The following is a 14,902-nucleotide window of genomic DNA, read 5'->3' as shown; positions in this document are numbered from 1 at the left end:
TCAGATAAAACTTCTGTTGTGACTCTTCAGTATTTTCGGGTCTTTGTGGACTAGCTTCTGAATTTAACCACCATTTCTAACACTGCTCTAGACAAAACTTTTGTTGTGAATCTTCAGTATTTTCCATCATAGCCAACCCAAAGAGTCTGATTCCATAACACCTAGCCTGAACAGCAGGAATTTCCAGATACCTTTGGACGCTCAGAACTACAATCACAAGCACATTCTCCTTAGCTAATTGATAACACGTTTTCAAACTTACAGGTTCAAATTCTGCAACCACACCCCATCTAGATGGAAAAAACACAGGGGAAACAGGCTCTCTTTGCTCTTGATATAACAGGAAACACAAGTATCTTATCTTAACATGCCAGCTGATCCTTACCTCCCAGGAGATGAGTGCCCTCACCTCCACCAGGCTGCCCCCAGAGCAAAGGAGCCCTGGCCTCTCAGCTCTCCTTTCCTTCCATCTCCTCATTGCTACTTCTTCTGTCCATTAGACTTGCCCCAATCTTGGCTCTGAGGCCCTGATCACATCTGGCATCTTCCTAGCTTTCTTCTAGTTGTGCTGCTACCCATGCAGCTGATCAAGAAACAAGCTTCTTTCTTTAAATACTACAAAAGCTAATGAATCAACTTTTATTTATTTCCCAAATGTGCATGCAAAAGACTGGAATTTAATTTTTTGCATGGAAAAAATACTTTTAAATGCAAGTTGAATTTGTAGTACCTGTTTCAGAAAAGACTCCAGAGCTGAATGTGCGGCTTTTTTCAATTCTATGTTTGTATGGCCACACCATTTTGACAGCACTTCAAACAAAGAAACGTAGTTCTCCAAAAGGCAGGTGCTAAATTGAGATGCATGCAGGGTAAATAAGCATAAACCAGCTGCAATTGCAAAAATTGTTATATTTACAATAGGAAAACAAAAGGCAGAACAAAGAACTATGAAAGCTTCAGGTATATGTTAAAATTAAAACTGGTGATGAAGATCCAGTATCATTACACAACAAGGATCTAGGGACCCTGTAAGAGCTCTGATGCCACCAACTTCCATTTGAATTAACAGGCCCACGATTTGGCCACTGACCCCCAAAACAAAGCTCAGAAGAAGGATCAGGATTTATTTAGATAAAGTCAGAATCAAATAATCTGGATCCCCTGAAAGATGCTCTAAAGTAATTTTTTGTTAAATCATGTAATCTAAGTGTGCCCATCTCAACCAGGGTTTGTGTGCAAAAAGTGCAAAGTTTCCAAAAGCCTCCTTATAAATAATTGCACATGAATCACAGATGTTATCACGCTTACTTTCATTCGTAATTTAAGCAAAAGTTTACGTAAGACTTTAATTTAATAATCTGAAATATTCTATCTCATTAAACATAGAATCTCACCTAAGGGCACTGCATATCTCTTCAGATCAATCTATTTAAAAAAAAAAAATTTACCATCAATGTTTGACAATCACAAGTCTCAACTATAAAAGAATTAGAGTGATATTAATCCTACCTGAGGACGAATTGCCTTTAACGCAAAATCAAAAATCTCCCTTGAAGTCTGGGGATCTGGGAAAAAACCAAAAAGAAGCCTCTGTTACAAATCATAACAGTATCATCTAACAAACTTCACAAAGGACATTATAACTAACAGCTTTATTTCAGACAGCTTGACATCTATATTGACCCAACAGTCTCCTGTGAATTAAGGAGTAGCATCTTCTGTCTTTTTTCTTTGCTGAGGAAGATTGTCCGTGAGCTAACATCTGTGCCAATCTTCCTCTATTTTGTACGTGGGTCGCTGCTACAGAGTGGCTGCCGACAAGTAGTATTAGTCCATACCCAGGGACCAAACCCGGGCCATGAAAGCGGAGCATGCTGAACTTAACTACTAGGCCAAGGGCCTGCCCAAGGAGTAACATCTTCTATCACTGGATTCAGCTAGAGAGCTGCAAGTTATTACTGCTGCACAGTTATTACCGCAATAAAGCAGAAAGAAAATCTGGAACAACAAAGACATGGGGGTAAATCCCAACTCATCACTTACAAGCACTGTTCGATAATCTCTCAGAGCCTCAGTTCTCTTATCTGTAAAAAGGGACACTACATACCTTTTTTTTAGAGTTGTTTGGAGGATTAAACAAGGCCAAACACATTAGCTTCCCAATACGCCCAGGCATTTATTCAACAGAGTATATGCTAAATTATTATGGGAATATGATTCTCAACCTTAGTAAATTTATTACCTAAAACGGAAGATAAAACAAGTGCACAACTATAATCTGAGGCTGTCATCTTGGCCTGACTGACATCATGATTATTTGTGTCTCCCAGCAGTGTTCACCACAGCTGTCCAGATATCATACTTTCTTCATCACCCAGTTCTCTGCCCTTGAAACAGTGACTTGCAAATAGCAGAGGCTCAAGAACTGATTGCTTTGATTGCCAGGATTGATACATTTGAAAAAGAGGCCAGATGTGACAGAAGATAGAAGGAGAAGGGGTCAGAGAGGGCTTAAGACAAGAGAACTATCAGCATGTTTGTAGGATAAGGCCATAAAAGAGATGCAAAAAAAGCTACTTTGGAATTCAATACAAGGAGACATTTCTTCTGGCTGTGACTATTCAAGACAGGCTTTACAGACAAGGTAGCACTTGAGCAGGGCCTAAAAGAATAGGTATTAGCTGGGGAAAAGGTCATTCTGATACAAAGTGCCAGTGTCAACACAGGTGTGTGGACAAGGGTACCAGGCACTTGTCAGTACACAGCTGGTCAGCAATGAGTGGACTTGGTGAACAGTGAGGCCCAGGGATTCAAGGGCCTGAGCTCTCACTAGTGGAAATGGACACTATCCTGGCCTTCATGCCTTCCCCAGGCTCTGTCTCCCACTATCCACTCTCCTGTGTCCATGTCTCCTTTCTAGTGGACCACTCCCTCTACAAGCATGCTCTTTTACCTATTTTTTCACTGTGGTAATTATGACAAAATATTTATCATTTTAACTTTGTGGAAGTGTACAATTAATTCACTGCCATTAAATACATTCAAATTGTTGTGTAATCATCACCACTATCTATACCCAAAACATTTTCATCACCCCAACAGAAAGGCTGTACTCATTAAACACTAACTCCCCCTCCCCCCAGCCCCTGGTAATCTCAATTCTACTTTCCATCTCTATGAATGTGCCTAGTCTTACTACCTAATAAGTGGAATCCTACAGTATTTGCAGTTTTGTGACTGGCTTATCTCACTTAGCATAATGTCCTCAAGGTTCATCCATGTCATAGCATGTGTCAGAATTTCCTCCCTTTTTTTTCCTTCTTCCCAAAGCCCCCCAGTACATAGCTGCATATTCTAGTTGTAGGTCCTTCTAGTTCTGCTATATGGAATGCCGCCTCAGCATGGCCTGATGAACAGAGCTAGGTCTGCAGCCAGGATCCAAACTGACGAAACCCTGGGTCACCAAAGTGGAGTGTGCAAACTTTACCACTTGGCCATGGGGCCAGACCCAGAATTTCCTTCCTTTTTTAAGGCTGAATAATATTCTGTTCTATGTATGTGTGTGTGTGTATGTATACACACCACATTTTGTTTATCCATTCATGTGTTGATGAATACTTGGGTTGTTTCTACCTTTTAGCTATTGCGGATAGTGCTACTAGGAACATAAGTGTACAAATTTTTCCACCTGTTTTAAAAACCCTCTTTTATCCACACATCTCCCATCAGCTATACCACATTTCTTAGCTCTCCTCTGTTGTAAGATTTCTCTAAAGGGTTTTCTATAGATGGCCTCCACTTCCTTCCTTTCATTCACCTTGTCTTCACCATACTGCTTCACCTTCAACCGCTCTGTCTGGTTTCTCCTCTGACACTCAATTGAAGCTGCACTTGTTGAGTTGGACCTACTCTGCTGCTCTGCTCTCTCTACATTCAGACTTCCCCCAGAGAAGGCAGCACCACATTCCCTCCCCTAGACTCCCTCCTTCCATCCTTGCCCTAGTCTCTCTGTCTGTGCCCCCTGGCTAATCTTGCTCACGTTCATAGCTTTACATATTATCTCTATGCTGAAGACTTCCAAATTTATATCTTGGGGTCTAATTTCTCCTACAAGATCCAGTCTCACATATGCAACTGCACACTTAACATCTAAGCTTGGGTGTTCCATAGTGTCTACAGTTAAACATGCCCAAAACAAAAAGCCAGGTTTCCGCCTGAAATCTGGTCCTCCTCCATCCCACTCAGCTTAATAATCAGTGCATAGACTTTAGTTGCTCACTCTCACACTCAAGAGCAAAGTCTCTCAGCCCTACACTAAAACATATCTAACAGCAGTCAAGCTATAAAACATCAATTGACCCATATTCATTCCTTATAGAAAAACTATGGCTCCCCATTCCATTTGGAATGAAATCCCAGCTCAGGAGCCCCTCACACACTGACCCCACACCCTGGCCAATCTCATCCCAGGCCCTCTCTTCATGCCACTGAGCTCCAGACACGCTAGCTCTCTTGAACCCCTATGATCACCACGTGCTGCCCAGGCTTGAGGCCTGGGTACTTGCAGGTCCCTCTGCCTAGAGAATGCTCTTCTCAGCTCTTCCCCAGCTAGTTCTTTGCCATCCTGCAGGCCTTAGCTTCTTGTTTCCTCCTTAGAAAAAACCAGCGGGCTGTGTGCATCCTCCATCTCTCCACACTCCAATATTCCTATTCACTGTACCCAACTTGTTCACAATTGAACCCTGAAACCTGTAATAGCTTATTCATCTGCTTATTGTCTGTCTCCTCCACTAGACTCAGCTCAAGATGGTAGGAACTTGGTGATTCCGGTCACTGAATCCAACACCTAATTAGTCACTCATTAGATAGAAGGCACCCAGGAAATAAATACTGTACAAATGAATGGATCAGTATAGTATTTAATGCTTGAAGTCGCATGATCCTGGCATGACAGAAAAACTAGAAATTTTAGCCTCAGACCAAGGCTTAAGTCCCAGTCTTGCCACTTATTGGTTATATTAGTTTCCTATTGTTGCTATAACAAATTATCACAAACTTTGTGGCTTAAAACAATCCAAATTTATTACCATACAGTGGTGGAGGTGAGAAATCTGAAATGGGTCTCAGGGAGCTAGAATCAGGGTGTGAGCATGGCTGTGTTCCTTTCTAAAGGCCCTAAGCGCTGTCTTTTCCAGCTTCTAGAAGACACTCACATTCTTTGATTCATGGCCCCCTTCCATCTTCAAAGCCAGTATGGGAGGTCAAGTCTTTCTTGCATTGCATCACTCCGACATTGACTCCTCTGCCTCCCTCTTCCACATTTAAGGACCCTGTGATCACGTGGCCCACCTGGATAATCTCCTTATCTCAAGGTCAGCTCCCTAGCAACCTTAATTCTATCGGCAACTTTGATTCCCATCTGCCATGTGATCTAACATATTCACAGTTTCTGAGGATTAGAATGAGGACATCTTTGGAAGCCATTATTCTGCCTACCACACTAGTTGTGTGACTTTGGGCGAGTTACTTAACTTGTCTTAGTTCTAGCTTTCTAAGCTATAAAACAGAGATATTATTACTTATCTTAGAGAGTTATTACAGAAATCTTCCTTGCAACATGTCTCAAATAATCTTTAGCACATGGTAAATGAGCAACAGTGCTATTGTTTTTCTTGAACTATACATGTTCACTGAATGTCAATTAATATGCCAAGCAAATACAAAGACAAATTATTACTGGCCAGCAGGGTCAAGTAACAGAAATAAACATATAACCTGGTAAATTAAAAATACGTTGTAGTAAGAGCTGTAACGGAAGGGAATACAGGAGCTAGAGGAAGTGACTCAGCTCAGGGGAATCACGAAGCCTTCATAAAATGGGTGATCTTTGAGCAAGAACCTGACAGAGTGGGAAGTCAGCAACAGGATAAGGAAGAAACGAGAGAGAAGACAGAGGAAGCGAAAGCACACAGAGCTACTCCAATATTCTTAGGAAGAAGCAACAAAGAAGGGGTGAGGAGAAATATTAGGTTGAAACATATGAAATTGCTGTTTTTGAGGGCAAAAATCATTGGATGCTGGCAATTTCTTATGTTTCAACCTAATAAAAGCAAACTCACAGAGGAGGTAAAAAATATTTGTCAATAACTTCAACAAAAATGGTAAGAGAGCAAATAGAGTTTTTTTAAAAAAGAATCTTTCAGGGTTAAAAGTTTTATTTACCTTTTAAAAAGAGATGTATTTCCTAATGCTTATAATGTTCTCATAGCCAGATTATCCTCTAAATCTTTAATTTTGAGATAATATAGCAGAACACTCTTGATAGCTCTGAAGAAAAGTATATTAGACTTTAAAACTGATAGGCAAGGATCTGTATCCTAAGAATAACAAAATGCTGATGAAAGAAATCAAAGACGACTTAAATAAATGGAGAGATATACTGTGCTCATGGATTGGAAAACTCATCATTGTAAAGACGTCAATTCTCCTCAAATATACAGGATTACTGCAGTGACTTTGAAAATCCAAGCAAGGTTTTCTTCAGACACAGACAAACTTATTCCAAAATTTACACAGAAAATCAAAGGCCTTATAATACTGAAAGAATTTTGAAAAAAAAGAATAAAATTGGAAGATTTAACTCTACCTGATATTAAGCCTCATGATATAGTTGCAGTTAAAAACACAGTATACTGTTAGCAGGGGGATAGAGACATTGACCAATGGAACAGAGCAGAGAACTCAGAAATAGACCCACACATATATACCCAACTAATTTTTCACAAAGGCGCAAAAACAATTCAGCAGTGATTTGGCAGTGATTTCATGGATAGATACCAAAAGCACAAGCAACAAAAGAAAAAACAGATAAATTCAACTTCATCAAAATAAAGAACTTATGTGCATCAAGGGACACAAAAGAGCGAAAAGGTAACCTATGGAAAGGGAGAAAATATTTGAAAATGATCTATGTGATAAGGAATTGATATCCAGAATATATAAAGAACTTCTATAATTCAACAACAAAAAGGTCAAACAATCTGATTAAAAAATGGGCAAAGGACTTGAATAGACATCTCTCCCAAGATGATATACAAATAGCCAATAAGCACATGAAAAGACATTCAACATCACCAGTCATAAGGGAAAGGCAAATCAAAACCACAATGAGATACCATTTCACACCTGTTAGGATGCCCATTATCAAAAAATAGAAAATAACAAATATTGGTAGGGATGTGGAGAAATTGGAACCCTTGAGCATCGCTGGTAGAATGTAAAATAGTACAGCCGCTGTGGAAAACAGCATGGCAATTCCTCAAAAAATTAAAAGTAGCTTTACCACATAATCTAGCAATTCCACTTCTAGGTGTATACCCGAATAAATGAAAGCAAGGACTTCAACACATATTTGCACACCAATTTTCCAGCAGCATTATTCACAATAGTCAAAAAGTAGAAGCAACCCAGGTGTCCACTGAGAGATGAATGGATAAACAAAATGTAGTATATCCATACAATGGAATAGTATTTGACCTTAAAAAGGAAATTTTGACGTGTCACAACATGGATGAACCCTGAAGACATTATGCTAAGTGAAATAAGCCAGTCATGAAGTTACACAGTATGAGTCCATTTATACAACCTTGAAATTACAAAGTTTGAGAGGGAGATAGATCAATAGTGGTTGTGGGAGGAGGGGGGCAAGGAAGAGGTGGCTGTGGCTATGAAACAGTAGCCCGAGGAATCTTCGTGGTAATGGACTATTCAGTGGCTTGACTGTGGTGGTGCACACACAAATTTACATGTGATAAAACTGCACAGAAATAAACACACACATGCAAATTCACACACATAAAACTAGTGAAACCTGGGGCCAGCCCAGCGGCTGAATGGTTAAGTTTGCACACTTCAAATCGGCAGCCTGGGGTTTCGCCGGCTCGGATCCCGGGCGCAACATGGCACCGCTCATCAAGCCATGCTGAGATGGCATCCCACATAGCACAACCAGAAGGACCTACAACCAGAATATACAACTACGTACTGGGGGGCTTTGGGAAGAAAAAGAAAAAGGGAAAAAAGAAAAGGATTGGCTATAGATGTTAGCTCAGGTGCCAATCTTTAAAAAAAAACTAGTGAAATCTGAATAAGGTCAGTAGACTTTATCAGTCTCATCGCTAGGAGAAAATGGGTGAAGAACATATGGAATCTCTCTGAATTACTTCCCAAAACTGCATGTGAATCCAAAATTGGTTTAAAAGTTCAAAAAAATAAACAGGCTGTTCATTTTAGACCTATAGTTTTTGAATAAAGAAAGAAAATCAAGTCAAGTCAAGCAATACCTTCTTCCATGGACTTAGTGAAGTTACACATAAGTGATGACAATCCCTTCAGACACCCTGCCAGAACAGGTAGTTTGGGCTCTCTTACTGTTGATGTCATCTAAAAGAAAAGTTTTAAGATGATGTCATTAAAACAGAAAAAAATAACCAAATCCATGGAAGCATAATATCATAAAGTTTATCATACCTGGGACTTAAGTTCACCCAGAAAAGCCCGGAACAGTTGTTCTGAATTACTTATCATCTCACTAGGATGAACTTCACCTAATACTCCTAGGAGCTCATATATTTTTTCTAAAACTGCAAAATAAATTTTAGATAAATGAAGGCCTAAAATTTCATTTAAGTAAAATGACCAAACAAAAATATATGAATAAGAAAATGAGAAGATGCTTAGTTGAAAAGTAATTTCACGATAAGACACACAAAATATCTAGTTTTATGTACTGGAATCTTTTCTGTAAGTTTTACACAAATCTATTCTTATAAACTAAATTACATTTGACATGTGTTGTGAGTTTTTTAGTTAAATAAATCATTTGTAAAGACTAAAATTTTTATAAGCAGAGTCTTTAGACTTTTTTTTGTTTCCACTTTGGTTTATTTTCAGCTAAAAAGATTCATCTGTAAAACATATAAATACCTTGGAAGAGAAAATCTAGGTTTTACACTGATAATTTTTCAAAATTTATTTGTTAAAATATTTTTAAAAACATTTAATGCCTCTCACCTGTATCTGGTATTTTTGTTTTCAAGGCAAGTTCTCCATAGAATTTGGTAAATAATTCTCCAACTCTAAATTCATCCATGAGTCTAGAACTTCTCAAAGTCTGAAGTAACTAAAAGAATGCAAATTAGCATTGACTAAAGAAGAAAATAATGAAATGTCTTCATCTATCTCAGTGTGTTTGTAACAGCAAAGTTCCAGAACCATGTGTCTCCAGGGGATTTACACTTGTCCTCTCAGAATTCTTATCTAGCCAGATTATCTGGGAGGTAGAGGTTGAGGTGAGTAGTGGAAAAACACAGGGGTTACAAACGGGAAGACAGGGTAGACTTAATTTTACCTTCCCAAGAAACCAAGACCATGACTAGAACCATTCTCTTGGAGGCACTTAAGACAAGGACCAACAAGATCCAAACGAATTCTAAAACAGAAACGCATCTGAGAGAGAGACACAAGTGAGAGTGAGCTCCAGTGACCACTTAAATACAACACAGAGACCTATTTGCACTGCAAGGTTTTAGGAAAAAAATAAGAGACACAATGTAGTGAATTTTGGCAATTCCTCGTAGCAGCAGGTTTTAAGAATAAGGGTAATGAGGACAGTGGAGGAGAAGTAAATTCCTTAGCTATTTTTCCCCTTAATTCCCCTCACAACCCAAAATTCTTCCTTTGCTACCTAGAAGGGTCTGAGAGAAAAACAGCAAGGTATTGTTGGGTGATGGTTGGAAAACGTGAATCTTACCCATCCATCAATGTGATTCAAGCCTCTCCTCCAACATCCCTCACCCAAAATATAATCCCAAACTCCAACTGTGTTTTTTAAGTTATACTTTTAATATAAAACACTTGTACTTAGAAATGTAACATTACCTTAATAAGAAGATCTAGGGCCGGAATTTTACATTTGGCAGCTTTATCTTTTGTGTAAACACTGGTACAAGTATTCTAGGTTTAAGAGGAAAGATACCAAAATCATCAATAAGACATAAGAATTAAGACTTAACAATAGCTAAAACTATATCTCTGAGAGGAGCAACCCCAAGATAGGACATAATACAATATTTAGCTCTTAAAAGTCAAACATTAGAGTATACAGATATATAGATTAAAAACTACTGAAAACATTGATAGAATATGCTATGGTGATAATATCAACAATTATCAGAAACACAAAGTACATGGAGACCTCAGCAGGATTAAAAAATGTTACTCCTCAAAAGAAAGTCTCTTCAACAAATGGTGCTGGGAAAACTGGACAGCCACATGAAAAAGAATGAAAATGGCCCATTCTTTTTCACCATTCACAAAAATAAACTCAAAATGGATCAAAGACCTAAAGGTAAGGCCTGAAACCATAAGGCTTCTAGAAGAAAAGATAGGCAGTACACTCTTTGACATCAGTATTAAAAGGATCTTTTCAGACACCATGTCTTCTCAGACAAGGGAAACAATAGAAAGAACAAATGGGACTTCATCAGACTCAAGAGCTTCTTCAAGGCAAATGAAAACAGGACTGAAACAAAAAAAACAACCCACTAATTGGGAAAAAATATTTGCAAGTCATATATCCGACAAAGAGTTAATCTCCATACTATATAAAGAACTCATACAACTCAACAACAAAAAATCAAACAACCCAATCAAAAAATGGACAGGGGACATGAACAGACATTTCTCCAAAGAAGATATACAGATGGCCAATAGGCATATGAAAAGATGTTCAACATCACTAATCATCAGGGAACTGCAAATCAAAACTACACTAAGATATCACCTTACACCTGTTAGAATGGCAAAAATATCCAAAACAAAAAGTAACAAATGTTGGAAAGGTTGTGGAGAAGAAGGAACCCTCATACACTGCTGGTGGGAATGCAAACTGGTGCAGCCACTATGGAAAACAGTATGGAGATTTCTCAAAAAATTAAAAACAGAAATACCATATGACCCAGCCATCCTGCTACTGGGTATGTATCCAAAGAACTTGAAATCAGCAATTCCAAAAGTCCCATGCACCCCTAAGTTCATTGCAGCATCACTTACAATAGCCAAGACGTGGAAACAACCTAAGTGTCCATCAACTGATGATTGGATAAAGAAGATATGGTGTATATATATACAATGGAATACTACTCAGCCATAAAAAAGGATAAAAGCATCCCATTCACAACAACGTGGCTGGACCTTGAGGGTATTATGCTAAGTGAAATAAGCCAGATAGAGAAAGACAATCTCTGTATGACTCCACTCATATGTGGAAGTTAAACACATAGACAAAGAGAACAGATTAGTGGCTACCCGGGGAAAGGGGGGGTGGGGGAGGGCACAAAGGGTGAAGTGGTGCACCTACAACATGACTGACAATAATGTACAAGTGAAATTTCACAAGGTTGTAAACTATCATAATCTCAATAAAAAGTTAAAAATAAATAAATGAAAAAAAAAATGTTACTCCTCCTTATATACTTCCCATAGCACTTGTTGCCATATATCAAGAAAGAAAGAGGGGCCAGCCCCGGGCCAAGTGGTGAAGTTTGCACACACTTCTTTGGCGGCCCAGGATTTCACTGGTTCAGATCCTGGGCATGGACATGGGACCACTCATCAAGCCAAGATGAGGCAGCACCCCACATAGCACAACCAGAAGGACCTACAACTATAATATACAACAACGTACTAGGGGCTTTGGGGAGAAGAAGGAAAAAAAACCACAAAAAAGAAGACTGGCAACAGATGTTGGCTCAGGTGCCAATCTCTAAAAAGAAAAGAAAGAACGAAGAATAAAAAAGGTAAGTAAAGCAATTCAGAGCAGAACGGCTGAGACTCTACAGGAAAACAATGTAGTGTAATGAAACAAGCAGGCACTCTGGAAGGAGGCAACTTGGCTCTAAGATTTGGGTGAGTCTCAGCTTCTAAGTATCATTTGTAAGCTAGAGAAATTAAGAATATCTACCTCACAGAAGAGTTCTGGTAAAAATTAAATAAGACAAAGTGTATATTAAGGAACTTTGTATGGTATGAAGCACTCTACAAATGTTAGTTACTCCTACTATTGAGAGAGTTTTCTAGAATATTAACATTCCAATCAAGAAAGACTAGAAGTCAAAAAAGGAAATCAAAATCTGTTAAAAAAAAAAAAAGACTGATAATCACTAAAAATATTTTACATATTAGAGCTAGTTACAATTTATAAAATAACGTCTTATAAATTACCTCAGATTCAATATGTATTCTTCAACCACTCTTAGCATCCAAGAACTAGCAGCAGATTTAGGACGAGCAGAGAAAACTTACCTTGAGATGTGGCCCTTGTTGAAAGCATAAGTCTGAGAAAGAACTACTTAAGTTATGATTACTAGTTCCATAGTAAATTATAAGGAAACCTGGGAAAGGCAGGTCAGAAGAGAATGGGAGGCACCAGAGAGGCAAACTTTTCAGACTGTTGTCCAAGAGAACGCATGAACTACAAGAAATGTGAACCTTACCCACTGGGAGAATGCTTTAAAGTTGTTTTTTTCAAGTGTTCTGAAATCTCCCCACAATTCAAAAAATACAATTTATTCTGTCTTTTTATAAAAGGCATTATTCTATGTGCAAAAAGTTACCAAAATAGTTTCTGACAAGGGCCTTAGCTTACTAAATCAAAACAAAAGAACAGCCCACTTCATTTCTAACACAATCAAGCAGAAATAGGTAAACTCCCCAATGACCAAGGCAGAAATAAAATAAAAATCCAAGTTTAACTTACACCATAAGTTAAAGTAGACATTGGTATATAATGAAGTATGTTTTTTCCTCCTTACCTTAATATCAAGAGAATAAGGTGTGATCTTCTGGCCAATTTTTTCTAAGAAAATATATAAAAATTTTAGGATTTCTTCTCTACAATCACGAAACTATAAAAAAAGAAATAGACATCATAGTAAATATAGGTACAAGAGTCATGCCAACATAAAGGAATATACGAGAAAAGCAAAATGAAAATTTTCAACTTACTTCATCAATACTAAGTGATTTCCGAACAAATACAAGTAAACCAAAATCTTTGGAAAAAACCAAGGAAGTCTGTAACGCTGGACAAAGAAAAAAAAAAGTAAGGTGAGAACTGCCAAGAAGCACTCCATAACCCACCATAAAGGGATTGCATGTTTCTCATTTCACCCTTAAAAGTGATAAAACATTAACTTAAGGCTGCTGTATTTAGACAAGGAAAACAGAAAACTCCAGATGATTTCCCACAGTGATGTAGTAGGGAGGATAATGGCCCCAAAGATGCCCAAACTCTAATCCCTGATGTGACACTTCTGAATACACTAACTTTACATGGCAAACGGAAATTAAGGTTGCAAATGGAATTAAGGTTGCCAATCAGTTGACTTTAAAATGAGATTATCCTGGATTACCCCTCGGGCCCAATGTAATCACATGGGCCCTTACAAGTGGAGGAGGGAGGAATAAGAGAGATGGGAAGACAGCAGAGCAGGAGAGATTCCAAGCATGAGTTACTGGACTCACTGTTGCTAGCTTTGAACATGGAGGAAGGGAGCCTTGATCATGATCAAACAAATGTGGGTGGCCTCTAGAAGCAAAGAATTTCAGTGAGGAAAAAGGAAACTCAGTCCTGTAACTGAAGGAACTGAATTCTGCTGACAACATGAATGAAAAAGGAAATGAAGTCTCCCCCAGAGCATTCTGAAAGGAAAGCGGCCCTGCCTGATACCTGGGTTTCAGCTTGGTGAAACCTTGTGTTGGGCTTCTCACTACAGAATTTTAAGATTAACAACTTGGGTTTTTTTTGTTTTTTTGAGGAAGATGAGCCCTGAGCTAACTACTGCCAGTCCTCCTCTTTTTGCTGATGAAGACTGGCCCTGAGCTAACATCCGTGCCCATCTTCCTCCACTTTATATGTGGGATGCCTGCCACAGCATGGCTCGACAAGCAGTGCATAGGTCTGCACCCTGGGATCTGAACTGGCAAACCCTGGGCACCTAAGCAGAACCTCCAAACTTAACTGCTGTGCCACCAGGATGGCCCCCTTGTATTGTTTTAAACCACTAAACTGTAGTTTTGGTTACACCAGCAACAGAAAACTAATACACTCCTCCATAATCTCTCAAATGAAAAAACATATTTTGAAAACTCAGAGTAAACATGCCACTGCTTTATAAACAAATTATTAAAGGGACAAAAAGGAACTCTAATTTAGAAACTGAGACTAGAAAGCATTTACATCATGTTGTTAGTTTCTTCATCTTTTTCCCCATTAACACATCCTTGACAACATATAGGTAATAGCATCTTGCTTAAGGTGTTTACATTACTTCTCCACTATATTTAGCAGTGACCACTTAGAAAGAAAATCGCACCTATCCTTTTTAATTACGAGAAGACACAATGGAGAAGGTCCACATATTTGTCTTTTACAGAAAAAGGAATATCGGAGATCTCACACAATGATATATTTCAAAAGTGCTAAAAATAGGCACGTTTACTACAAAGGGAAAAAAGTTCTCATTCAGGCATTGCTAAAAAGTTAAAAGAACAGCATAACTTTCCAGTTAGAATTCTGAAATGCTTCTCAAGAGTAGGAACAGCAAAAACAAGGGTTTGGAAAACGTACTGGTGGGTTTAGGGAAGACTAAGGGGAAAGAAAATACTTTCCCCTTATTCTCTCTCCCCCATTTGTGTAGCAAGGACTGCCCAACTTAAATCATTTTCACCAACTTTGGTCTCAAAAGTCTTCCTCTGCTGTTAGGAAAAAAGCAGCACAACAAATCTCTTTTTATACACGTCCACAGAAATTCCGAGGACGCATAATCAAACAGCAGGACTT

General features: G+C 38.5%; 1 protein-coding gene across 4 annotated transcripts in view; it reads right to left on the bottom strand.

Moving 5' to 3' along the window:
- Positions 1-14,902, bottom strand: part of PRKDC (protein kinase, DNA-activated, catalytic subunit) — a 202,058-nt gene that overhangs the window by 186,838 nt on the left and 318 nt on the right. For 2 of the 4 annotated variants that reach the window (XR_011421174.1, NM_001163858.2), the window contains 9 exon segments: positions 13,066-13,142; positions 12,873-12,965; positions 9,940-10,014; positions 9,073-9,181; positions 8,530-8,642; positions 8,343-8,442; positions 1,510-1,565; positions 1,395-1,425; positions 731-888 (listed from right to left, as the gene is read on the bottom strand). Coding sequence is in view for 1 of the 4 variants with exons in the window: in NM_001163858.2 (NP_001157330.1) it covers positions 731-888; positions 1,395-1,425; positions 1,510-1,565; positions 8,343-8,442; positions 8,530-8,642; positions 9,073-9,181; positions 9,940-10,014; positions 12,873-12,965; positions 13,066-13,142 (812 nt within the window). In the remaining 3 variants the exon portion in view is untranslated. 4 annotated transcript variants of the gene reach the window in all.

This window comes from Equus caballus, chromosome 9 (assembly GCF_041296265.1).
Source record: "Equus caballus isolate H_3958 breed thoroughbred chromosome 9, TB-T2T, whole genome shotgun sequence".
Taxonomy (NCBI): Eukaryota; Metazoa; Chordata; class Mammalia; order Perissodactyla; family Equidae; genus Equus; species Equus caballus.
This window is presented reverse-complemented; position numbering and strand designations above follow the sequence as displayed.